The following is a 26164-nucleotide window of genomic DNA, read 5'->3' as shown; positions in this document are numbered from 1 at the left end:
ACAGCTCTCCCCAGACCCTTCTCCCAGAGGCGCCTTCATGCTCGCTCTTATGCCACAACCAAGATGGCGTCGAGACCTGGTCGCTAGTATGAGATCTCGCGAGAGCAAAGGCGCATCCACGTCCTCGGCCGAAGTTGCCGAGGCTTCTGACGTCAGTCACGTCAGTCTCCAGACTAGGCTCCCCGGAGCCCCTGCAGTGAGGCGCAGAGCGGCCGGGGGCCCCGGTGCCCCCAGCCAACGGGGAGGATGTCCGGGCCCGGGGGGGCGGCGGCGGGCGGCGGCAGGCCCGGGAGCGCCGCGGAGTGGGGCGGCTTCGAGGACAATATGCAGGTGCGGGGCTGGGCAGGGGGGAGGGGGAAGCCGGGGGGGCCCTGCGGTTGTCAGCGGTGCGGGCCGCTGCTGTGCCCCCCCCCCCAACCGCCCCCCCGGCTCTGCGCTTCCCCGGCTTGGGAGCTAGGGTGGCGCCTGCCCTGCTGCGGGCGCCGCGGCGCTGGGACGAGCGCTCCCCGGCCCTGGCGCTGAGCCTGACTCCCCGACCCTTTGCCCTGGGGCGCAGGGAGGCGGCTCCGCTGTGATCGACATGGAGAACATGGACGACACGTCTGGCTCCAGCTTCGAGGACATGGGCGAGATGCACCAGCGCATGAAGGAGGAGGAGGAGGTGGATGCAGAAGCTGCTGCGGCAGACGAGGAGGATGGAGAGTTCCTGGGCATGAAGGGTTTTAAGGGACAGCTGGGCCGGCAAGTAGCTGACCAGGTGAGCAGAGTGCTGCAAGAGATGGGGGGCGGGCTGTGTTGCCTTCTTGTGTCTGGCTCTGACTGTAGTGAGCTATAGATGTTGAGTCCCATTTTAGGTCCAGGTAGCCATTTCCCATATGACCCTGAGCTATCTCACCTTTGGTTTCTGGGTGCTACAGCTTGAGTCCCATTCTGGGCTTGATGTCTTTTGTCCTACTTTCCCCTAGGCTTTGGATGGGATGCTGATCACTCCAAAGATGTTTAATTTTCATTCTGGTTATTTAGCCACTGGATGCTTTGGTTCCAGGAGATGCGCCTCAGAACGGCATTGCAAAGGGAATGTTTAGTCTGCTACAGTTACTGATTTCTCTCCCCAGATGTGGCAGGCAGGTAAGAGACAAGCGTCGAAGGCCTTCAATCTCTATGCCAACATTGATATTCTCAGACCTTACTTTGATGTGGAGCCCATCCAGGTTCGCAACAGGTGAGCAAACTAAGCACAGGGGCAAATGACTTAGGCCATGCAGTTATCTCAGTCTCGCATCCTCGTATGAGCAGCCCCGTCCACTACTATGGCCCCTTCATGGGGTACTGTGAAAGGCCTGTCATGTATTCCTGGTCCAGTATAACAGGGTAGAGATGCAACCTGAACAGGACAGAAGGGTCATGCCATAAAGTGAGGAGCATCTCCCACTGTTTCTCACATAATAAAGGCCTGGATAGCTCCTAACTAATCCACTTCTGCTTATGGACTTGCTATGGAGATAGCCTTTGGGGGAAATTTGTCCAGGATCCTCCCTTGTTTACCCTTCATTATTCCTAAAGGGCTACCCTCAGTTCATCCTGAGATGTATGTTGTTTCATGTATAGCCTATTGCTGCCATTCTAAGTGTAAGATACAGGGTTTGTGGAGCTGAACCAGCAGCTCCTTTAGCCTTTCATTGTTACTGCTCTTGCATACAGTGTGAGGAAAGGGCATACATAGCCCTACAAAACCTCATCTGTCCCACAAGTGCAACACTTTGCACATCTCCTTTATAATAGCCATGGTGTCACCCTGCTCTCGGGACACCAGGCAGAGAAAACTGTTTGTGCACAGGGGGATAGGATTGCAATACAAATCCTCTTCCCCTCTAAGGCACTGTTTCCAGTCTGGTCCCTGGCTGCTAGTGGGACTGGCTGGCTTTGTTGAGGATCAGAGGGGAAGAGATATGGAGCTTTGTATCACTGATCAGGGAATGGAATACAGCATCTCCTGCTTCTTGGGTTTCTTGTTAACTTTTTCATTTCCTTCCTCACTCTTGATATTTCTGTGAGGTGCAGACTGCTGGAATCCATGATCCCCATGAAGATGATTAATTTTCCCCAGGTGAGTTCCACTGTGGAGAGCTTTTATTCTATATCCTGAGTAAATGGGCTTTAGAAAGTACAGGAGCACTTAATCGGTTGTTAAATATTTCTAACACACACATCTCTCTATCAGTAGGCTGCACACCTTTGCCTGAGGGGAGTTCAGAAATTCCAACCAGCACCAAGGGGACAATCGGGCCCTGCCCTCTACTCACATTCACCTCCAAGTTCAATGCTCTCTGAAACTGTCAGTTTGCTAAGGAATAAGCCTGTCAGCAAAGTGCTGCTGACACAGTGCTACAGACAGCTCTTGCTCACTTTGTCAAGAAGTGAATTACAGCTGTCTTGGGCCTGAAAGCAGGCTACCCTGGGCTCTGACTCAGACTCCTTTCATTTTGCCTTCCATTCTTTCTCTGCCCCCCTCTCCCAGAGTAGGGAATTAGTTAAAGCACTTTGCCATGCATGTGCCAGGGTGACTGATTATGTATGAATTGTGTGAGATAGAAATTGTTGTATGGTGCCTCTGCTAGATTTTCTGGTTAATTCCCACTGTACCACACCCCATCTGTACCTGTCTCTTGCAGTGGGACAAGCATGACTTTAGCTCCTGATCTGACTCAATAACTCTGTTAAGCTTCTTCCTCAAGTCTTACTTATGTGATTGTTTCTCTTTTGTAGCTATCACCAGCCTTTTGTATAATTGCTCAGGTCAGCAAGTGACCAGAGTATGAGCTAAGTCTGGGGTACTTCCCATGTAATCTGAATGTGGTCTGGCTTCCTGCAGCACTAACCAAACCCCTCTCTTCTCTGTCACCCTTGTAGAAGATTGCAGGTGAGCTCTACGGCCCCCTTATGCTGGTCTTCACATTGGTGGCTATCCTGTTGCATGGGATGAAGACTTCAGACACTATAATTGTAAGGGAATGTTTCAGTTTCAAATCAGGTTGGCACTAGGCTTTGAACTGCTGTCAGTTACATGGGGTGCTTCTATTTTGAGTGTGACTTAGAAATGCATTGGTGACAGGAACCTTGATGTGTGATAAGGCCTATTCTGGGGCTGTCTGGGAAGTGGGAAAAAGCCTATTGCAGTGGATGAACTAGCGTGGGGTGTAGTGCAGCTGGAGCATTCCAGAGATGCACCCCTGCATCAGAAATCCAGGACTGGATGGTGAGGATTGGGAGGAGCCACCCTAGCTTGGGACAGGAACAGGATGCTGTACTGGGGGTTACCAGGGAGTGGCTAGAAAGGTACCAGGGTGAATTGTGAGTGGGACTGAGAGTGATGGAGCTGTGGAGGGGGCAGTATATTGAGGTGAGTGGGGGGCTAGGGGTGCTAAGGTGTTGGGCACTGCTGGGAGTGGGATGTGTGTGAGGGCTGTCAGGATAAGTTGGAGCTGGATGGAAAATCATTGTCATGCTGGTCTGATCATCCAGTTAAATTAGTTTTATGGGGCAGCCCTACAAATATAGCTGGAACATACCTGTAAGCACTGCTTTTATTTAAAACTTGTAAAGATTATTGTGTGTCACCTTTGGGCTTTTTTACTGACTAAATGTGAGTTTTGGATGTACTTTGCTACTTATCTTTTATAAGCCAAACTTAAACTGAGTTATGCATGTTTTATGTTATGATACCTGTATTTATTACTGAAGTCTCATCTACTGATAGAGAAAATGTTAGGACATGGAGGCTTTCTATGGTGATGTCACACAAGATCATCCCTAAAATCTGTCACGTGACAGAATTACCTACTTGAGGTCACTTCTGCAGGCCTCTTTTGCTATACAGTTTAGCACTGTATCACTGATCCGCCCTCTCTGGATGCTGCTAAGCAGGCATTAGCTAAACATTTGCCAAAGGCAAGGGGGAATCTGCTGGCGAGGGGGTAGCGATTGGCTTGTATCTGTTCTGTGAGATGTCTTCTCTGTCCTTTTCTTCACTGTCTTGCTCTCTCTGCAGAGGGAAGGCACGTTGATGGGCACAGCCATTGGCACTTGCTTCGGTTACTGGCTGGGCGTCTCCTCCTTCATCTATTTCCTGGCATACCTGTGCAATGCCCAGATCACAATGGTGCAGATGCTATCACTGCTGGTATGTATAGAGAAGGGTTTCCAGAGTGCACAGAACTTCAACAGGAGATGGGGGTTGGGAATGTAGCCCTGGCATAGCGGACTTTATTTTGGCTGTACTGTGTATGTATGAACAAGCTCTTCAGCTGCTTTGGGACAAGGCAGGAATTTACTTTGAGTCCCAAGCTGCTCTTCTTGCTCCATGCTGCCTTGCCAGGGTTCCCTCTCTTGGGATTAGAGGAAGGGGCAGTTTCTACAGACTGACACATTTGTTTCTTTCCTTGATTTCAATGTCCTTGGGAGTCCCATTTCCTCTAAACATAGGTTAGTTTTCTTCATCTGCAAGTCAGGCCCTTTAGGGTCTATGTCCTTTAGTAGGCAACCTGCAGACCATTGGGGTTCTATGTGTGGCCTGCAAATACATTTTGATTACCGCTGCCCACCTGCAGGGTTACCAGATTCCACTGGTTTCTGTCTGCATAGTTTTTTTTTTCCTTACTAAAGTGACACATCTTTAAAGCAAGGCATATGACGTGAGGTGCGTGCTGATTGCATACAACTGTGTATTCCCTCCGCATGTAATCAAAGTGCTGCTACAATTCAGTTGGCACACCCTGCAAATTTTAGGTACACAAGCCCAGTTAGCAAAACTGTCCTATCCCAGGAAGCCGTCTTGGTTACTACAATCCTGCAGCCCACTCACTAGCCTAGATTGCTCATTGCTGCCCTACAGTTATACACACCTCCAGCATGCCCCAGCATTCTGGAATAGGAAGCTATACTTCCAGCCAGCACAGTAACCACAGCTGATTGCTAGTTGGCTGCTGCATCTCTCTAGTGTATATGCAGGTAGAGAAGCTTTGGGATGTTCAGAACGAGCTGCCACTGATCATATCCAGCCTCCATTCAGGGCTGCCACTCACCACACATTTTCTTTTCCTTTCAGGGCTATGGTCTCTTTGGACACTGCGTCACCCTGTTTGTTACCTATAACATCCACTTCCACTCCCTATTTTATATCTGCTGGCTGGGGATCGGTGGCCTCTCCACACTACGGATGGTAAGGGATGGACAGCAGAGCAGAGGCTCTCTGCTAAGCAGGTTTGAGAGCTGTAACTTTGCAGAGATATACACTTGCTGTCACACCTCCCTGAGGGTAGTAGCTAATGTCGGAGTCTCACTAGGCTGCTGGGAGCCCCACTACAAGTGGAACTAGAGGAGATAGATATGGAATGTGCTTTCTGCTCTGCAGGACTGGCAATAATTCCCATCACAACTGAGTGGGAGGTCGTGGGAAACGGCCTGACTTTCCCTTGTAGTGGGGCAGCGTGATAGGGAGTCCTGGAGGTCCATGCCCATTCCCTTGGATCTAGCAAGGGATATATTGGATCCCTGCTGCAATCAGGCCTCCTGCTATTCTGCCTGAAGAGGGGCTGAGGGATCAGCAAGCTCTTACAGCTTGTCCAATCTCCCATGTGCATCTCCTGCACTGGATTCTGAAATTAGAGGCGAGGGCTGTGGGGATTTTTTCTCTTAAGCCGGGGCTACTCAACATTGGAAGCCCCGAGGGCCACAATGATACCTCATAACACATGCTGAGGGCTGTAACTTAAGTGTGGTTGCATATGCATGCAAATATATATGCAAATAGTTTCACACTGATGGGCATGAATACACAGATTAAGACAAGACTACACAACACACAGGCCCCATTTAAGTCAGTTCTGCTGATATTAATAAATTGCAATATTTACCCAATTTCCACCCATATGACAGCACCTTGAATGAGCAATGACAGTCCAGAAATTTAACTACTAAAACGCATCTCAACAGAAGACCGTTGTATTGACTACTTTTTTTGTTTTGGCTCCCACCTGTGGGCCACATGTTGAGCCCTGCATAAACCCAAACCACACCGAAGGCCACATATAGCCCGTGAGCCACATGTTGAGTAGCCCTGTCTTAAGGCCATGTCTTTTTCCTAGGTTGCTGTGCTGGTGTCACGCACAGTGGGACATACCCAGCGGCTCATCCTGTGTGGAACCCTGGCTGCTCTGCATATGCTTTTCCTCCTTTATCTGCACTTTGCCTATCACAAGGTGGTGGAAGGTAAGCTGGTCAGGAAGGCAACAGCTCTTTAGTCTTGGGGTTACTGACTGGACACCTTGGGGCCCTGCTTTCTCTTCTTCCCAACTTGTAGCCTGGTTCTGGGCCTGGTAACATAGGAATTGCTGTATAGGATCAGATTGGAGATTCATCTCCTCTAGTATCTGGTCTGTGCCAGTGGCCAATACCAGATGCTCCAGAGAAGGGCCTAACATGGGGTGGGTAAAATATGGCCTGTGGCCCAGCGGGAGCCTCAGGCAGACTCCCTGCCTTCAATTCCCTGTACACCACAAAGTGTGGGGGGGTGGAGGGGAGGGAGGGAGGAGCATGTGCTCTCTGCATGCTGGGGAGAAGAGGATTCCATGTGTTGCCCCCACCCCAGCAGATGTATACAGCACAAGATGCATTTAGGTAAGCGCCTCTTAGTCAGTCTACACCTGACATCCCAGCCCCTCCTTTCCCCCAAACCTCTGCTCCTATCCTGCACCTCAATCCCATGCCCCAGGTCACAGACCGTGCACTACCTTCCTGCACCCCTTCTCCATGTCAGCATCCTCTCCTGTACCCCAATCCCTTGCCCCTGGTCACAACACAAACACCTGCACACTCTCCTCCTCCAGGTCAGAATCCTCACTTGCACCCATCCCCTGCCCCAGGTCACACCCCCTCCTTCACCCAAACTCCCTCCCAGGGTCCACACCCCCTCCTTCATCCCAAATCCCTTTGTCCTGAGCATCCTTCTGCACCCAACTTCCTTCCCAGAACCCACACGTCCTCCATTAATATCATGTAAAAGTGTGGCCCTTGACCACTTCCCAAATTCTTGGAGTAGCCCCCCCCCCCCCCATCAAAAATTCTCTCACCCCAGTCTAAGATTAGCAGTAGTCAGATGTGGGATAATCTGCTTCCTACATTAGGTCTCATTCTAATACCTAGAGCCTAACAAAAGTCGGTATCTGTGGGGAGTGTGGGTACCAAGATCCTTTTTAACAAGCTGGTGTTATCACCTTTTTGGAATGTGCTTTTAACTTATGTCTAGTACCAATTACTGTTTTACAGCCAGTACTAGGGATGTGAATGACTAGTTGACTATCTGATAAGCAAATGCTTTATCAGTCAACATTCTAGTTGACTAGTCACTTTTCACCTGCTCCCCCACTTGCTTCCTCTATCAGAAAAAAGCAGCAAGGAGGGAGGGAGAAGAGTGTGCTTCAAAGTGGCTGTGCTGTGTGGATCCCAGGGCCAAACCCCAGGCTCTACATCGCACTGCTGCTTTGAAATGCCGCATGCAGCCCAGGGCCAGCGGGGTGTACCCAACTGTCCCCAGGTGCACAGGGTTTCAAAGCAGCAGTGCCATGTGAGCTCGGGGTCAGCTGGGGACTCCTCCGCTGATATTGGGCTCTGTGCGGTATTTCAAAGTGGCAACCCTGGGGCTGTTGCTACACTTCAAAGGTGGAGGCGCCCTTATTAGCCAGGTAATCTAAATTTAACGTCCCTAGCCAGTACCTAATACCAGTTGCTGTTCTACACCTGAGTCTATTACCAATTAGTGTTTTACACAACTTGGCACAAACAAGGCTGAGAATGCGAGCAGGGGCCTGCCTCTTGCTCACAGCTTAATTTTATATTAGCAAGCTTTTGACTATATTAGTTTTATATTAGCAAGTTAGCCCTCAAACCAGGCCTGTGCTACATGGTCTTTTGTTTCAGGCCTTCCTTTTACTGCAGTGACCAGAACAGTACACAGTATTCTAGATGCAGCCCCATTATTGACCCTTATAGAATAGTCTAACATTTTTTTGGAAGTCAGCACTGTCCTGTCATGGCTCTAGTCTCTCTGTCAGAGCAAAGGTTCCAAGCTGCTGGTGTGAGACTCACCTGTTGGGAAGAACATCTTCCAAAGGATTCTCCTTGCTTCCAGGAGCAATCACTTGCATTACTGGAGTTACAGGCAGGCCTGAGTCTGCACCTCTGTTCCCTGCCACACCAGGTCCATATCTGTACTGCAGAGTGATACAATGCCACACTCCCTCACCAGCTACAACTCCAGCTGTGAAGTCTATATGCGCACACAAGGATGAAAAGCAACATGAGATCTGTGGCACTGTCCTAGGGGGACAACTAAAGTCAAAGGGAGAGGGCTCTCTCAGGCTGAGGTTGTCTTGGGAGTCTCTCAGGAGAGCAGCATTTACTAGCTGTGACACTAGGATAGACAGCCTCAAGGCGAAGGGATCTGTATTCCACTCTTTTTGAGACACCAGCACCCTGCCCTACTGCAGAGGTGACAGGCTGATGCGTGCAGCTGTTTGGCCATAGAACTCAGGGCTTGTACTGGAAGTGTTCCCATTTGTATGAACCTAAAGGCTGCCTGTCCTGGAACCCCTGCCTCCAGCTTAGATGTGCAACACCTCTGAGCATGTGCCCCATCTGCCTGGCCAGAGTGAAATAGAAACACTGTACCTTAGGATCTAACTCTCACTTTTTACCCTTCCTCACAGGAATCCTGGACACATTGGAAAGACCCAACATCCCCCCCTTTCAGAGAGTGGCCAGAGACATCCCTGTTGTTTCCTCTATTGTATTGAACACAACGGCCAAAGCCATTGCCTTGTCCCAGTAGCCTCATGGACTCTTGACTCACTGCCCTCACCTCTTCTGGGGCTATTAGGTCATAACACCTGCAACTATTGGGGGGGGGAAAAGGACTTGGTTTCTTTGTACCTCTTTTGGGGAGAAGAGTGCAGGGCTCCCCATCGCGTCTCAAGGGAAATCAGCTCTTGCCAGTCTGCATCTGTACTGGTCAGAACTGTCCTCACAACCTTGTGCACACTTAGCTGGGATTCTACAACTCTGTTATTCCCTCCCCACTCCTTTGGCTTGCTTTTGTAATGCCCAGCCTATGTGCTGTGCTCACCTCCTGAAGAGGGAGGAATTAAATGGATGTTGGTGCTGAGTATGTCTTGTGTTAGAACCTGCTCCTACAGGGGAGAAGAGGAAGAACTTTGTTGGGTCCCATCTAATCTTTCCTTTTCCCTCCTAGAGCCAAATGGGATTATACGTTGCAGTCCATTCCCTAGGCCTTTGTCCAGTCCGTTTTTAAATTGCTATGCGAGGGGGGCTTCTCTTGAGCAAATATTCAACTCAAAAGGCCCTTCACATTAGCAGAGGAGCCCTGATAATCAGCTGGAACATTGCACGAATGAGCTGAACCCTGTTCCTCCTTTATATGCCCCACAAACAATTCCTCTCCAGATCTAGTCAGATCTCACCCTGCTTCCTCTCTTGCTGCTGTTTGTCAAAGCCAGACTGACCAAGCTGTTTCAGTCTTAGCCCTGAAATGTGGTCCCTCCACGACTGTTCTGTTTCTATCCTGTCACCCACTGTGCTTTGTTTTATGGAATAGGGGTCCCCACCACCACCTGTGACTGCTCATCACCTTTGGCACAGATGCTTATTTACCTTCTAGATTAACCTAATAGGGGATGGAGCAGAGAGAGTACACTTATAAAGTTTCCTGATGATACAAAGCTGGGAGAAGTTGCAAGCAGTTTGGAGAACAAGATCAGAATTCAAAGTGATGTTGGCAAACAGGAGAAAATCTGAATTAGTGACAAATGCAAAGTACAACAGTTAGGAAGAATTAATCAGTCGCACAAATACAAAATGGGAAACGATAGCCAGGAAGAAAAGAATGTGCATTGTAGGAAATCACATTAAATGAATCAGTGTAATGTTACAATATTACTGTTAATATTTCCCAGATTTTTTTTTGTAAGCGAGTAATGAAAAGGAATTCTACCAGTGCTCCAGTTGAAGTCTTGTATCAAGTTCTGGGCATTACACTTTGGGCAGATGTGGACAAACTGCAGAAAGTCTAGAGGAGAGCAATAAAACTGATTGAAGATAATTACTTACGAGGCAAGATTGGAAAAAAAATGGTTTACTTTGTAGTAGGCTGTCGGGAGACCTAAGTTTCCTTCAAGTTTGAAAAAGGTTGTGACAAAGGAAGGTGATATTCTCTTTAACTACTGATGGCGGGGGTTAGACGCAATAGCCTTAAATTGTAGCAAGGAAGATTTTAGACTTTAAGAAAAAGTCTAAGAAAACCCCACTATTGTGAGGTTAATTAAGCAGTGGAATAAGTTACCTAGAGAGGCTGTAGAATCACTGTCACTGGAGATTTTTAAGAACTGGTTAGACAACTGACAGAGATGGTCTAGACAACACTAAGTCCTGCTTCAGCACAGAAGACTGGACTAGATGACCTAATCCTTCCAATCCTGCATTGCTGTGATTTTTGGTAGTAAGTGCCAGTTACTTACTCTGTCTCCTAGCTGTGGACGTTGGGTTTCATTTCTGGCTCAGTGGAGGGGTTCCCTACTCCCCAGCATGCTTCATGAATTGTTTGCCCTCTGCCATCCAGCCTCTTCATTCCAAAGCCCAAGTAGTATTTCCCCAAAGTGCTTTTAAGCAGATCTGTCAGGCCTGCTGCACTCCATTTGCACTACTCTGATACTACCAGGGGAGCAGAGGCCACTCACGAGTCCCCTGTAGGGAGCATATAACAGATGTATTCAGCTCATAGGCCTTCTGCTGCAGGGGCTATGGCAAGGTGCAGAGGAGCAGCTCAAAGTAGTCCTATCTACTGGCCAATCATCTGGCAGTCATATGCAGCTAATGTAAATGAGAGCAGTCTCAATGCTATTCTAACTTGTAGGTGTAGGTGTAGCTGGTTCGTGGCTCTCAGCTTCCCTCCCGCACCTTCTCAAAGACTGCTAGGTTACTTTCTGTAAAAGAAGATCCCTGTTTCATATAATCTCCCCTAGGCTCAAGTAAGTGCTTGAATAGTACTAACTAGGTACTGCCACCTAGGGTTGCCAGATGGTTTCAATAAAAATACCGGACACACTTGACATTACATCACAATCTACATTATATCTTATTTAGAAAATACCGGACATTTATATTTTTTCAATTTGTTTCCCAAACAGAAAGCTCAAATACTGGACTGTCCGGTTCAAAACCAAACACCTGGCAACTCTACTGCCACCATGAGTGAGGAAAGCTGAGGAAAGTGTGGGAATTATTTTACAGTATGGTAGTTATAACACTCACCTAGAACTGGGGAAACCCTGTGCCAGTATTTTTGAAAAAACAGCAGCTTCAGCAGGAAAGTCTGGTAGTCGTCTTGTAGCACCCATTCTAGATGAGTGCACGTAGGCTCCCGATCTGCCTCATTTCCATTCCCTCTTCCTGGTGTCCCTATGCAGGAGCTGCACAAGTTTCTACTCCTCTTACACCCTGGCTGGGTGTTATTGATTTGACTTGGGAGAGTAGTTAAGTCAAAGATCCTCTAAATATGCCCTTCCTCAAACTCCTCTCCGAGACAGCTTTATAAACAGTCCTCAGAAAAATCAATAAACCACAGATTTAATCTCTATCAAGTGATAGTCCCCTGGGCTCGGGCTCGGGCTCAGCTCCCTTTCCTAAGCTCAGAATTATCTTTCTTTCCCAGCACAAGCTGCCATCTTCCTCAAGGGACTCCTTGCTGGTACTTCCTGTTTTCTGCCATTCTTAACAACAACCTGATTTTATATTGGGTACGAATGAGCACTATTAACTTTATTAGGAGGTACTTAACTGGCCATGGGTCCAGTGAGTGTCCTAAGGGGCTCATTCCAACTATGATAAGGAGTGAGCGAGAGAGAAGAGCCACATCAGATTATCCCATAGCCTGATGACCAGGGACTGCTCCTGTATTGTGGGAGAACTCCATTCAGCCCCTTCTCTACAGCAGAAAGAGGGCAAAACTGAACCAGGATCTTCCCCCAAGCCAAATGTGGGCCCTAAAGACCAAGTTCTAGAGATTTTTTTCCTTTTCCCACCAGGCCATTTTGAGACTCTTTATTTCAAAAAAGGAAGGGAGGTTAGAATGTTGAGTTGGGTCAAAAATTAAACTTTTGATATTTCCAAAACATTTTGGTTTTGTTTTGGTTGAAACTATTTGCTGAATGCACATTTCATGATGACCAAACCTCACACTTTTTAATGAATAAACTATTTGATAAACAATTTTTGCTTAGCTCTGCTTCTTAGTCACTTGTCTCTATATGTTGCTTGGTAACTTTCCACTCTCCAAACCCTCTCCCTGCAGACCAATGTGCTCAAACTAGTTTCCCAACCCTCTGGCAACCTCTTTCACAAAATTATTGTATGATCAGACTACAGTGAGTCTATTCCTGTTCTTCCTGAATGCTCATTCTTCCAACACCAAATGGAGCAGATGCAGCATCACTGATTTGGAGATGGGGAAGGAGAGACAGACAGCCCTAGGCCACTGGGGTGATTACAGCCCAGCTCATCCCAAAAGTCATTTCCCTCTGCTACCTGGCCCATAGACACAAGCTAAATCTATACAGGCCGGTTATTGCACAAGTACGGCCGTTCTTGCGCAAGAATCCGCAGAGCGTCTACACTGCCCACCCGCTCTTGCGCAAGAAAATGTACAGTACAGCATGGTAAGAGATGGCTCCTTGTGCAAGAACTATGCTCTTTTCCAACAGGTGTAAGCTCTCTTGTGGTGGCACTCTTGCGCAAGAGGGCAGTGTGGACGCTCAGCAGGGATTTCTTGTGCAAGAAAGCCCTATGGCTAAAATGGCTATCAGAGCTCTCTTGCGCAAGAGAGAGTCCACACTGCCATGGATGCTCTTGCACAGAAGCACATCTTGCACATGGCAGTGTGGATGTTTTCTTGTGCAACCCTTGCGCAGGATGTTCTTGCGCAATAAGCCACCAGTGTAGACATAGCCACAAGGTTCTCACTAGGGATGTGAACGGTTAAATGGTAAGCCTCACCCACATGTGAGGTTTGTTGGTTCTGGTTAACCAGTAGAGGCTGGAACAGTTCCCCACCCACCCCAGTTCTCAAGGGCCCACTGCAGGCAGGTGCTACTCTGACTGGTTGTCCAGAGAAGCTCCTGTCTGTGGCGGGTGCGGCACAGCCCCCTACGGCAGGCAGAGTTTGCTCCTACCAGCCAGCAGGAGCAGCCTTTGTTTGCAAGCAGGAGAGGGGCTGCTCCAGCCAGGCCATGGAGGATAGGGAGACTGCTTCAGCCCTCACTGTAATCAGTTAACTGGTTAAACATAATGTTTAATTGGTTAGCCAATTAAATGGGATTTTACATCCCTAGCTTCTACCTGCACTTCTTGCTAGGCCAGGTTCCATTACAACTGGGTCTGCTGGTCTCCCAACACAGGGATAAAGCACTGTCTCTGCTTCCACCCATAGAGATGGTCCATCCAGCTCAGGCCCACCGACTGAGTCCTAGCCAATTCCCTCAGGGTCACTGGAAGCACAGTGCATGTTGGTATGCAGGACTGTGGAGAGTGCCACACCCGAGTCTGGGATTAAACTCAGAGCCTGGCATAAGGTCTTACCCTGCTATCCTTGCTGCTAAGAGCTGCAGTGTAGCTTCATTCCTTTTTCCAGAACCAGTTTGTTCTACAAGCCCAAGTGTGAGTGTACAGTGGTATTTTCTGCCCAGTAGGATTTTATATTCTGCTGAACTGTAGATAGAGGTCAGCCAGTCATTTTGCATAAGAAAGAGTAATGTATCCTCTGCAGCGTAAGTCCCTTCCCTATGGCTCTCTAAATCTGATCTGGGGCCTGGATTAGGACCTGATTAGCAACCAGGCCTTCTTACCTAATGTATTGGCTGTTTTCACAGACAATGATGCAAACACCCAGGCTACATCTACATTGGCCCCTTCTCCGGAAGAGGCATGTTAATTTCCAACTTCAGAATAGGGAAATCCGCGGGGGATTTAAATAAACATGGCCGCCACTTTTTTCCTTGCTTGGGGAAAAGCCAGAAAAAAGCGTCTAGACTGGCGCGATCCTCCGGAATAAAGCCCTTTTCCGGAGGATCTCTTATTCCTACTTCGAAGTAGGAATAAGAGATCCTCCGGAAAAGGGCTTTATTCCGGAGGATCGCGCCAGTCTAGACGCTTTTTTCCGGCTTTTCCCCAAGCCGGAAAAAAAGCGGCGTCCATGTTTATTTAAATCCCACGGGGGATATTTAAATCCCCCGCGGATTTCCCTATTCTGAAGTTGGAAATTAACATGCCTCTTCCGGAGAAGGGGTCAATGTAGACGTAGCCCCAGGCAGTGTCTACATTGGCACCCTTTTCCGGAAAAGGGATGCTAATGAGACAAGTCGGAATTGCCAATGCCGTGGGGGATTTAAATATCCCCCGTGGCATTTGTATGAACATGGCTGCCGCTTTTTTCCGGCTCGGGGCTTTGCCGGAGAAAAGCGCCAGCCTAGACAGGATCTTTCAGAAAATAAAGCCTTTTCCGGAAGATCCCTTATTCCTCTTAAAATCAGGAATAAGGGATCTTCTGGAAAAAGCTTTATTTTCCAAAAGATCCCACCTAGACTGGTGCTTTTCTCCGGCAAAGCTCTGAGCCGGAAAAAAGCGGCAGCCATGTTCATGCAAATGCCACGGGGGATATTTAAATCCCCCGCGGCATTGGCAATTCCGACTTGTCTCATTAGTATCCCTTTTCCGGAAAAGGGTGCCAATGTAGACACAGCCCCAGTCTATGTCTACACTGTAGGCTTTTTGCGCAAGAACAATTGTTCTTGCGCAAAAACTTGAGGAGTGCCTACACGGCACACGCATTCGTGTGCAAGTAAATTTACAGTAAGGCGTCAGAACAGAGGGCTTCTTGCGCAAAAGTTATTCCTCTCCCCACAAGAAATAAGCCCTCTTGCGCAAGAGCTCTTGTGCAAGAAGGCAGTGTGGATGGGCAACGGGTTTCTTGCGCAAGAAATCCCTATGGCTAAAATGGCCATCAGAGCTTTTTTGCACAAGAGAGCATCCACACTGCCATGGACGCTCTTGTACAAAAGCACATCTCTTGTGCAAAATCACATGGCATTGTGGATGCACTCTTGCGCAAAACAGTTTTTGCCAAAAAGCCTGCAGTGTGAACGTAGCCCCAGAGTATGTCTCGGGGGCTCTCCTCCCACAGCCACTCTAATAATAAAGAGAGTTTCCTTTTATTGGAACATGAGTAATTGGTGCTTGGAAGTAATTATGAGGGAGAATGCAACATGTCCCTTTCAACCTGTATTGGCCAGAGGCACTGAAAGATGACCTGGCTGGCTATCTAACCATCCTTTCCACTGGAGCTACTGTGTATCTGTCTGGGCTGTGATGACACACGGCTGTTCTACACAGCCAAGGGCCTAATTCTCACTCAGACACCTAATCTGCACACACAGGAGATTCTGCAACTCCCTGTTAGCAAAACATCACCTTTACTAGCACTAGACACCTGGATGCAGGGAGCCAGTGCTGGCATCACAATGGCCCCTCTCCTGTTCCAGGGGCCATGCAGTTACTTCTCCACAAACCCACTTTTTGCTTCAGTGAATCTTCTTACCTGGGTTTTTGAACCTTTTGGTCCCCCATCAACTCTCTCCATCACTATCCCACCTGCTGTGATATGGGGAGACAGATATTCACCTATCTCTATAAAGTGGTGGCAGGAAAGTGTTAGAAAACAGCTAAGGATTATTCAGGCACCTTCACAGAAAATTAGGTGCTGAAGTCAAAGTCTTGGACTTGTCACCTGAGCCCAGATACTTATCTGCCTTGTTCTGCTGCGTACCTGTATGCTCCCTTGTGCCACCACATGAAATGCAAATCCTGGCTCAAGTGACCCCTTCTCCATTCCATAGTGAAAAGCTGAATGGCTATTTAACATGCTTCCTGGCATCCTATTTCTCCTTCAATTTCCATCTTCTCTCTTCCCCCACCCCCATGCTTGATGCCCAGGAGCCTGGTTTTGCTTTCTTAGTTACTTATTAGATGGGATTTTGCTTCAGGGTTTCTATATACAGCACCCAATCCTTTTCCTTAGCTGATTAGCTCTTTATAGAAAGCTGCCTATGTATGCAGTTTCCACATCACTCGCTGGCTGCTTTTGGTGAAATCTAGCCCTAGTCTCTCTGCTTCCTGTTTCCTACCACCTGCAAAATTCTCTTAGAAACCTGAGCTTTGAGTTTCCCCACTTCCCTCACATCTGCAGCCTGGGGAGCACTGTGAATGGAAGATGGTCAAGGCCCCCTTTACCTATATTGGTCATACTTAGTTCATTAATTTCATGGGAGTGGGCCAGAAAAGTCCTGTGCAGTGAGTGCTGCTGAGATATGCAAAGCTGGGACACTTCCCAACCTCCTTCTCTCCTTCATACTAGCTGCCTCCCTGCACTGAGCAAGGCACATGACCAATAGTCTGCACTAATTGAGACTGTGAGCCCTGAGGGCACTAGTGTACATCAAAGAAATTCCCAGGTCTCTGCTCTGTCAGATCATTTCCTGACGAGCTTTCATTCACTTCCTTTGCCAAAGAAAGGACAGAGAGGGTTGGAGGGTGGGGAACCTACCTGACCACCTTCATTGATACAATGTTTTCAAGAATCCTTCCTTCCACACTCACACACTATTTCTCCTCCTCTTCCAGAGAAACTTTCCTGGACTCTACAATCCCTGCTCATTTCCCTGCTTCAGCCAAGGGTCTGCTAGTCCCATGATACCTTAGGTTATCTCCTTAGCCTTTGAAATCCATGCAACTCTGTTATATGTCACTGAGCAGAAGAGAATGTGCTATTTCCTTCTCAAGCCTTGATTTATTTCCACCAGAGCAGCCCCAGGCCTTGGCCTCTGGGAAAACTCCACTGCACGGGTTTCTTCCATTTCTAGCTTAAACAGCAGGCCACATGCATAGAACTTGATCACACTAAACACAGGTGGCCAGAACCTTCCCAGAAGCAATTCCACTTGCAAACATCCCAGCTATGACACCTCTCAAAGGCTATGTCTACACTGGCAGCTTCTTGCGCAAGAACATCTTGTGCAAAGGTTCTTGTGCAAGAAGTCTTGCACAAGAAAACATCCACACTGCCATGTGAGAGCTGTGCTTTTGTGCAAGAGCTCCCATGGCAGTGTGGACACTCTTGCACAAGAAAGCTCTGATGGCCATTTTAGCCATAGGGCTTTCTTACACAAGAAATCCCTGCCGAGCATCCACACTTGCCCTCTTGCACAACAGCTCCTGCACAAGAGGGCTTACACCTGATAAAAAGAGAGTATAACTCTTGCGCAAGGAGCCCTCTCTTACCACGCCGTACTGTAAATTTCCTTGCACAAGAGCAGGCAGGAAGTGTGGATGCTCTGCAGATTCTTGTGCAAGAATGGCCGTGCTTGAGCAAGAAGCCGTGAGTGTAGACATAGCCAAAGTCTTTATCCAAAAAAGAGCAAGCTGTCTCTGTGATCTTGTGTCCAACTCAAGCAGCTTTAGCCCCAAGTCACTAGCCCTGGATCACATCAGGATGTTAACTCTCCTTTGGTCTACTTGTCCTACAACACAAAAGGACAGACAGATCTGACTAAAGCAGGGTTTCCCAACCTATGGGTTGGGACCCAAATATGGGTCACCACTATATTTCAAAAGGGTCACCAGATGTCTCCCCAGGTGGCTCTGAAGGAGCTATTCACACATTTTTTGAATTGCCCAGGGTCACCAAGTCTTCCTGAATTGTTAAAACGGGTCCCCATCTGGAAAAGGTTGGGAACCGCTGCACTAAAGCCAAGGGCCTCAGCAGCCACCTCCTTTGCAACTCCTCAATCAAATAAGAGAAAGTGCCTAGTCATCAGGACCCCAAACCACTATTTGGAAGCTGTTGCTGCAGCACGGATTCCCATAGGGCAGGCCCCCTCTATTTTAACCCTTGCCTTGGAGGTATTGCGATCCAGTGCTCTGGGGCATTTTACTTATATCCCTGCCACAACAATATTACAGCACCCATCCACCACAGGCTTGGAAATTGGGTCCTTTTTACACACCTCGCCCTCCCAAATGTCTACGGTTTCCTGGCCCTTTGTCTGGGTGCTTCAGACAAGGCTCTGTTAGTCCCATGGCTCCCTGAAATATCCCCTCAGCCTTGGAAATCCTGTGACTCCCATTTCTGTGGCTCTGTCACTTGGGCCGCTGCCGTCTCTGCCTTCCCGAGCTCAGCGCTAGTTGCACTGGAGACCTGGCTCTGCATCGTTCTCCTCCGCCTCCCATTTGGGCGGGAACCTGAGGCTTCCCAGAGGTGTATGAGGTACAAGGCCTCCGCCTGCCTTAACTACGTTTGCGGGAGAGGGGAGGGGCGTATCCCACACCCGAGTGCAGCCAGGTGGCCCTGAGGAAAGGGTGGGCGGTCCCAAGCCTTCCTACGTCCGCAGCCAAGCACCTGCTGCCCCGCACCCAGCAGGCTCCGCAGACGCTAGCGAGAAGCGGCGGGGGAAGGAAGGTGGCCCCCGCGGGGCCAGGCGAGGCAGGAGGCGGAGACTTGCTGTGACAGTCTGTGGCTATAGGAACCAGCCGGGCCGGCCCCCAACAAAGCCGGCTCCCGGGGGAGGGAGGCAGCAGCCCGAGCCCTACAGCTGCACCCTGCGCCGGTAGGAGGGGGAGGAGCAGCTCTGGCTCGGCTACACGGTGGGCTCCAGAGCCAGGTGCAGAGGGAGCCGGGCCCGGGCGGGGCCCCGGCCAGCTCCGCCCCGGGAAGCCGGGTGCCACGGGAGCAGGTGCGGCGGCCGGCGGAGCCGCGTCCCCGGCTGGCTAGCGGGGGATGGGCGCTGGGCACCGGCATAGAGATGATCCGCGCCCGGGGAGGTCCCGGCCCATGATGCGGCTCTGAAGCTGGATGACAGCGCAGCTCCGTTCCCTCCCCTTCCCCGGTGTCACGGGCGCCGCGGCTGCTTCGGCTCTGTCTTCTCGTAGCATCAGCGGGCTGGCTCCGAATCCGGCGATCCGGTCTGGATATAGACCCTCCTTCGTGGTCATCCGGATCGCACGGTACCCCGTTCCGTTGCGGATTGCACACCTCTTTCCCATCCCGGGAATCGTACTCCAGCCGGACTGCACTCTTGACTCTACCCGTAACTGCATCGCATTTCGCAGCAGCTACAAGGATTGGAGATTATTTTCCTGCCTCTCTGGATCGCACACCGTTTCCTTGCACCTCTCCAGGTTGCAGAGCAGCGCTGCACTGACCCGATTGCACAACACGCCTGCAGGGCTCCAGATTGCACACTAGTTACTTGCCGGGATTAGAATTGTACAGAAGCTCTTGCACAGGTCCAGATTGCACATTACTTACCTGCACCAATTCAGATTGCTCAATAGCCTTCAGCTAATCCAAACTGCACAAAATCCTTTACAGCTAATTAGATTTGCACAGCAGATCCCAGCACTGATTGCACTAATCCAGATTGCACACTACTTACCTGCACTGATCTGGATTGCACACTATTCACCTGCACAGATCCAGATTCAATTTACACATTATTTACCTGCACAGATCCAGATTGCACAGCAGCTTCTGCAAGTGTCTGATTGTATTTGCTCTCTGCCAAAATTGTTAAAAAAATGTTGCCAGGGTCTATCCAGATCTCTGGGGAGACTTTATCAAGTGCTGAGATCCGGGATATTTGTGAGAGCCTGCGGGAGAACTCAGTGCGACTGCTGTCACTCCGGGGCTGCCAGCTTTCTGACCGGGATTTTGGGCGCATTTGCCGTGGGGTAGCAGAATCTCACTCCTTGGCTCAGCTCAATCTCAACCTGGGGATTGTCTCCAACATCAACCGAGTCAAGCAACTGGCGGAAGCCCTGAAGACAAACCGCTCTGTCCAGTCTCTGTTGTAAGTAGGGGAGACCTTGCTGGTGCCATGGAGATGTGCCACCCGCCCCCCCAAGAGTGACCATCATGAAGGGAAATATCCCTAGTGAGCACATGTGCTTGCCTCCACTGCCTGGTCTGACAGGGTTGACTCACCCCATCCTCTGTTGCTTTGCAGTCCTATAAATTCATTCTTATTTGAAGGGGGGGAAAAGTTATTGATTTTAAGCATCAAGTGCCTCATCCCATGCTGGGAGGAGGTCACCTCTGCATCTTTCCCATCTGTATTTTCCTGGCATATACTCTACATTGACTCAGACCAAAGGTCCATATAGCCTAGTATCCTGCTTGCCGACAGCGGCTAATGCCAGATGCTCCAGAGGGAGTGAACAGAACAGAGATTCTTTAAGCAATCCCTCTCCCGTCGTCCATACTCTCTCCTATATTGGAAGGGGGATGCCTCTCCATCCCTAATTCCCTAGACCACTATCTGTCCCATGCAGGAGGGAGTTTTCTAAATCCCTTTTGTCCCCAGCCCTGCTTCCTCTCCCATGCTGAGAGAGAACTATCTGTTCTCTACCATCTGTCACCAGATCCCCTTTTTCCCAGTTTGTTCTAAGCTCCCTCATTCAGGAACACAGCATTAGGCATTTTGGAACTTTGCTCCTACCAGGCAGTGGTATTAATTATCTTCTTCCTGTTTCTTGGTTCCCATCTGCTGAGCCAGTCCCCTGTACCCTAAGGAAGGCACATTAATAATTCCTAGCCTTTACCTATGCAGCCTCCATGGGAGCCCCCTGACAGATGCCGGCCTAGCTCTCCTCAATCCAGCACTCTCCATCCATCCCTCACTGGTGGCTTTGGACTTGGGGGACTGCATGCTGGGTGACGAGGGCATCAATTTGATCTGTGGGCTTCTGCCTCCCGATGGAGCCAAGTCAGGTAAGCAAAAGGGTCTGCGGGGTGCATTCAGTGGCCAGTGGAACTCATATATGGCTCAGGCTCCTCTTGCTCAGAGCTAAACTTCCTTGCCTCAACACTGCTTCCTCTACTGAGACATGCCACAAGGTTTCTCCTCCCAGCATCACTGCAGTTAAACAGTCCCTTAGTATAGGAGCAATTGCACTGGGTGAAGACTCTGCTTCCTTCTTGTGCACTTCTAAGGGGAGGAGCTGCGTCCCATGGATCATGGTTCCTGGTACAGCAGACTGTTCCACTGGCTCCATACTAGTGGGGAATGGTGGCCAGTTTGCTACTTCATGATAGGAGAATTTGAATCTGGGGAGAGGGCAGCGCAAGGCTTGGACTTCTGATTGGGTGTTAATATTTTGCACTCGTGAAGCCCGAGCAGTGATTGGTACATTTACACTGACTGCAGATCAATGCACATTGTTCCCCCCTTTCCCTACCCCCAGCACTGGGATTTACAGTAAATGCACCCCATTGGCTCCTCTGGAAATTAACAGTGAATGCGCTCTTGTGGCTCTTTTACAGGGAAGGGAATAACTATTTGCTGACTTGAAAGAGGATGAGGTCTGAGGCCTGGACTCTGTCTCCAGACCCTCTCCCCAACACCCTAACCAGCTACTAACCACAGGCTTCCCAATAGAGACAGCAGCTACCCCTCCTGGAACTCAAACTTCAGTGCCTGTCTGTCCTGCCCATCTCCCCTCCCATGCTGAGATTGATTCCATTGTATTTGCTGACTGGGGTAGGCAGGTGTCAGGTAGCCCTGCTTCTTGTGAGCAAATGAAGGGGCAGCACTGCAGGCAGTAGTGCTAATCAGATGATTAATTAATTATAATCATTCTGTAAATCATACCCTGTCTACCAGTAAGGATGCAGAGAATTGTGAAACACCAATCCATGCCGCTTCCTTGCTGTGTGATTGGCTGAGTAGGTTCTCCTTTGGAAGGTTTGTTAACTTGTCTGTGTCCTTAGGGTGTTCTTTGGCTTCTCTCTCTTCTCCAGGCCTTAAAGAGTTAACTCTGAGCGCAAACCCGGGCGTCACAGCCAAGGGTTGGGGGCGCCTGGCCATTGCGGTGGCTCACAGCTCCCAGGTGCGAGTGCTGAACCTGGACTACAATCCCCTTGGTGAGTGGCACAGGCATGAGAGGCTCCAAACTACTAGCTTGGCAGGCTTTGTGCGAGTTTGCAGTGCTGAAGGTTTGCAGTGCTGAAGGTTTGCAGTGTTGTTTGATAGCTCTGGAGACTGAATCTAGACCAGGGACCTGCGGGGCACTGGAAGTGACGCTGTGGAGCAGCCTGCCCTACTACAACTCTGTCTCTCCTGCCCTGGGCTGGAGGTGAGGGGTAGGGTGACCAGATGTCCTGATATGAGGAGCTTTGTCTTATATATATTACTATATCCCCCCAAAAAACAAGTGTCCCAATTTTTCATACATGTTATCTGGTCACCCTAGTGAGAGGGGAGTTCGTTCTTCATAGCCCATTCAGTCCTCTGTGCTGAGACGAGGGAGCCAGTTAATCCCACTTGTGCTGGTAGTTTGTGTGATGACACGTGTCCTGCTGGGAAATGCATGAGATGTGTTTCACAGAGGAGATGGCAGCTGCAGGCAACCTAGGGAGGAAAGACCGTCCCTTCTCCGGGACTCTGGGCTTCACCTGTCCCACGGACTATGTGTTTGTCAGTCCTCCGCTCAGACCTTCCTCTACTCCCTCCCATTCCAAATCCCCTCCGCCTCCGCCACTGGTCTGCCAGATGGAAGAGTCCCTCCGCCCCCCAGTGTCTTCCCTGAAGATAAAGCATGGAGGAGAAGAGCCTGGCAATGGTTGCCATGGAAACCAATTCTCTTCCCATTTGTGCTGCTGGAGCAGGATTAGCAGCTGATGAAGCAGGGACCAGGCCATGTGGCTTTCACATCTTACCTGCCCCAGGAAACCAGGTCAAGCAGGTCTCCTTTCCCTCTCTGCCTCATCCCCCCAACACTCACCCCACCCTGGCATACTCTTACTGTGTTAAGAATCCCTAACATGGTAGTTCAAAGGACTGTGATTGGTAACATGGTGCCTCCTCCCTGAGGAGTGCTTCAAAGGCACTGGCTGCCAGCAGGGCCAGCACCAAAGCAGCCATCCCCATTGGCTAGGATAATAGACTCCTGAGATCTATTCCTGGGTCTGAGAGGTAGTGAGGACTAGTGGTCAGAGCAGAATCCTGGGAGCCAAGACTTGGGTTGTATTTCTGGCTCTGAAAAGGAGTGGAGGCTAGTGTTCAGAGCAGAAGGCAGGGAACCAGGATTTCTACTACTGACTTGGTCTTTGACCTTGGGGCTAATCTCTGCATTTCCCCACTGATGATGACAAAAGGCTCTTGGGTGGGTGGATGGTAGGTGCTTTTGATGTACAAAGTCTTCTTGTAAAAGAGAATTTTGCTATGTTCCTTCAAGTTCTCTGTGTTCACTCCCAGATCAGCCAATCACAACTAACAGTCTGTTCCCCACAACTTCTCTCTTTTCACAACCAACAAAACTTCACCTCCTCCTCCAAGGTGCTCTTGGCACATAGCCGGTAGCACTGGGACAGGGTAGGCTCCTGGATGGGTAGTCCCAGGATCTTCCTGGCCCAATGGCACGTGAAGCCAGACTGTGCTGACATGCCCTGGCTTTCTTCTCCTCCAGGTGACCAGGTAGCAGGGATGCTGGCTGTTGCTGTGGCCTCCAGTCGTACCCTGGAGGTTCTGGACCTAGAAGGAACAGGACTTACCGACCAGTCAGCTCAGGTAAGGAGTGCCTGGTGCTGATACAGCATCATCTGCCCCTCCGGGACATCAGTTCCAACAAACAGTGGAGCTATACCTACTTCCACCTCCCTTTCCCCCATCATGGGATGTTCTCAGAGCAGTCTCTGCACCTATAAGTGCTGCTACCATCTGTTCCTTTCCTTGGTCTGGGGTTCTCAGCCCTTGGAGGTGCTGCTTAACCCTAGCCTGAGACGCCTGGCTCTGTCTCAACTCTAGTGAATGAGGCAGAGCAGATTTTTGTGCTTCTCTGGGTCTCTGGAAATATGAGGGAGAAGGTTTGATTTCTGGAACTAGGTTTATAAATAAGTATTGGAGTTTAGGGGCAGATAGGGCTTAAGGGTTGGGCAGTTATTCCTAGTGGTTTCCTGCAGTCCTTCTCTGAGAGAATCTTGGAGGTGCCAGGGGGTGTTTGCAGGTAGAAGACAGCAGAGTGTGTGGTACTTTCCTCCTTGGGTACAGCCAGAAAGTCCTGGCAATAATCCCATCTTCTCCCCAGGAAAAGGAGGAGAGTCCTTAGTGTCCCTAATATGTTGTAGGGGGCCAGTAGAGGGCAGATAAGGAAAAAAAACTAGGACAGGCGTTATGGTGGATGAAGAGAGTATAAAGCAGCTCTAAACCCCTTTTCTATTCATCTGAAATCTGTCTGTGCTGACTGTCCACCCGCTTCTTGCTCTCGTTCTGCTCAGACCTTACTGGACATGGTGGAGAATTACCCGACAGCCTTGCGGACACTGATCCTGGCAGAGAATAGTATCAGTCCCGAGCTGCAGCAGCAGATCTCAGACCTGCTCTCTGAGGGTGAGGAAGAGGAGGAGAATGAAGCTCAAGAGGTCACAGCCAGGGAGAAGAACCCCTGGATCTGCCAGAGCAGTAAGACCTCTGGGACCCCCGAGAGATGGAGAGGAGGCTGGCCAGGGGAGGCTTGCAGGAATGAGGGTTCTGGGGTGTTTGCTTCGAAGAGTATATCACTGTGGGGTTGGTAAATGGAGAAGGTCCCATCTCATTGTGGGCTGGAATATAGGCTAGCTTCAGGTATTAAAGATCCTAAGTGTCTTTTCATAAAACTTGGGGAGTTGGCCCTAGTGTCTCAGTTAAATTCCAGATCACATCATGGTTGGCTGCTTCCCTAAATTCCCCTCCAGTCTGAATGAGGTTAAACCTCATGAGGATTACCAGACACTATATTCTGTGTCTGGCTTCTGTCTCCTTTCATCTTAGCCATGCTCCTCCTTAGCCTTCATTTGCTCTGCCTCTTGTCATTTGTCCCCTTCTCTCACTCTCGACTGTGTGCCCAGTGTCCACACCTATTTTCTTCTCCAGCTCAAATGTCTAACGTTCTCTCTTCCTCCTGCTCCACAGATCCCAGCTCTCAGATGGTCTTGGTAACATCAGGTCTGGGTGAGAACCTCTTAGCAGAAACAGAGATGTGACTAGGATACTCCAGCGGCATCGCTGAGAAAAAGCATTGTTTGCCTGTATGTGAGGGCCATGTGCAATGCGTGCATGGAGCATGTGTTTGTGTCTGCGTACACACCACACATACTGGGTGAATGTTTATGCTGTGTGCGTGTGTGCACGTGCCTCCAGCAGGCCTGTCCCAATTGTGCAGTCATATCCTTCAAGTCCTATCAATGCCACTTTTCAGCTCAAGAGTTTTGGATCCTACCCCGAGTGAATCTACATGAGTGTCTGTGTCACATGCTCTATCTGCTGCTTGTGCTTGTCCACTTACTGCATGTTCAAATCACTTGCCCTCCCCTTCCTAGCTGTACATTCCTGAAGCACATGCTGGAGGCTGTATTTATTCAGAGGTGTATATTTGTGTATAACAGATATTCTTTCTATTGCTTGTACCAGTGTCTTGAGAAGAATTTTATAAAGTTCACAGACATAGCACAACTCATAGCTGCAAGAGGCTCTGTCATTCCTACTCCCACTGACAGGGAAGGGTATTGGATGGGCTGGGAGAGGTTGATTGAGGAGACAAGGAGAGACATGTCGCAAAGGGAGCCCTGGAATCCAGTAGAATCTCCGCAGCAGAGCAATGGCAAGGGACAGCTGTGCTGGAAGCTGCCAGCTGTGCTAGCAGCAGCCATCTGAGCTGCCCTCTACTAAGGTGCCTGCTGAGCTGCAGATGGAAACCACAGGCTACAGTGGTATCAGAGGAAGCCAGCCACAGTCCCCTAAGAGGAGCTTCTGGATGCAGCTTGGAAGGGACAAGAAGTGTCCCCAGAATTTATCATATATGTGCATTTATCCAAAGAAGGTAAGACACGGATAGCTGGGGCAAGACCAAATACTCCATGTCTTGGAGCCGGTTCTGGATAGGGTGTCTGAGCAAAGACCATGTAGCCAGACTCTACTTGTCTGTCTCTGCTATCTATGACCCAGAGCTGGCTATGCGG

At 49.6% G+C, this 26164-nt stretch overlaps 2 protein-coding genes across 5 annotated transcripts; both read left to right on the top strand.

Moving 5' to 3' along the window:
* Window positions 1-129: 129 nt before the first annotated feature.
* Window positions 130-9220, top strand: YIPF3 (Yip1 domain family member 3). The gene is made up of 9 exons (XM_075925019.2): window positions 130-330; window positions 557-757; window positions 1116-1222; window positions 2062-2107; window positions 2911-3003; window positions 4049-4180; window positions 5105-5218; window positions 6144-6267; window positions 8763-9220. Exons 1-9 carry the CDS (start codon window positions 247-249, stop codon window positions 8882-8884), a joined length of 1023 nt encoding a protein of 340 aa, XP_075781134.1. The 5' UTR covers window positions 130-246; the 3' UTR covers window positions 8885-9220.
* A 9263-nt stretch (window positions 9221-18483) lies between these two features.
* On the top strand, window positions 18484-25658 carry LRRC73 (leucine rich repeat containing 73). 4 transcript variants are annotated; one of them, XM_075925011.2, is made up of 6 exons: window positions 18487-20021; window positions 20766-20941; window positions 21971-22093; window positions 23638-23738; window positions 24446-24557; window positions 25119-25658. In XM_075925011.2, exons 1-6 carry the CDS (start codon window positions 19750-19752, stop codon window positions 25187-25189), a joined length of 855 nt encoding a protein of 284 aa, XP_075781126.1. In that variant the 5' UTR covers window positions 18487-19749; the 3' UTR covers window positions 25190-25658. The 4 variants fall into 4 exon arrangements, with proteins under 4 accessions (XP_075781127.1, XP_075781126.1, XP_075781124.1 ...); XM_075925009.2 differs by having other exon boundaries at window positions 18489-20021; window positions 24446-24629; XM_006131325.5 differs by having other exon boundaries at window positions 18498-20021; window positions 20781-20941; window positions 24446-24629.
* Window positions 25659-26164: the final 506 nt, after the last annotated feature.

This window comes from Pelodiscus sinensis, chromosome 3, assembly GCF_052426305.1.
Source record: "Pelodiscus sinensis isolate ZL-2025 chromosome 3, ASM5242630v1, whole genome shotgun sequence".
NCBI lineage: Eukaryota > Metazoa > Chordata > Testudines > Trionychidae > Pelodiscus > Pelodiscus sinensis.
Note: the sequence above shows the minus strand (reverse complement) of the source record. Positions and strands in the feature narration are given on the sequence as shown.

Bases quoted from the DNA above. Each gene is read 5' to 3' on its own strand.
- LRRC73 (XM_075925009.2), top strand. From the start codon at position 19,750: ATGTTGCCAGGGTCTATCCAGATCTCTGGGGAGACTTTATCAAGTGCT. The intron at 20,022-20,765 runs GTAAGTAGGGGA...AATAATTCCTAG, and splicing joins CGCTCTGTCCAGTCTCTGTT to CCTTTACCTATGCAGCCTCC. The intron at 23,739-24,445 runs GTAAGGAGTGCC...CGTTCTGCTCAG, and splicing joins TTACCGACCAGTCAGCTCAG to ACCTTACTGGACATGGTGGA.
- YIPF3 (XM_075925019.2), top strand. From the start codon at position 247: ATGTCCGGGCCCGGGGGGGCGGCGGCGGGCGGCGGCAGGCCCGGGAGC. The intron at 2,108-2,910 runs GTGAGTTCCACT...TCACCCTTGTAG, and splicing joins AGATGATTAATTTTCCCCAG to AAGATTGCAGGTGAGCTCTA. The intron at 5,219-6,143 runs GTAAGGGATGGA...TCTTTTTCCTAG, and splicing joins GCCTCTCCACACTACGGATG to GTTGCTGTGCTGGTGTCACG.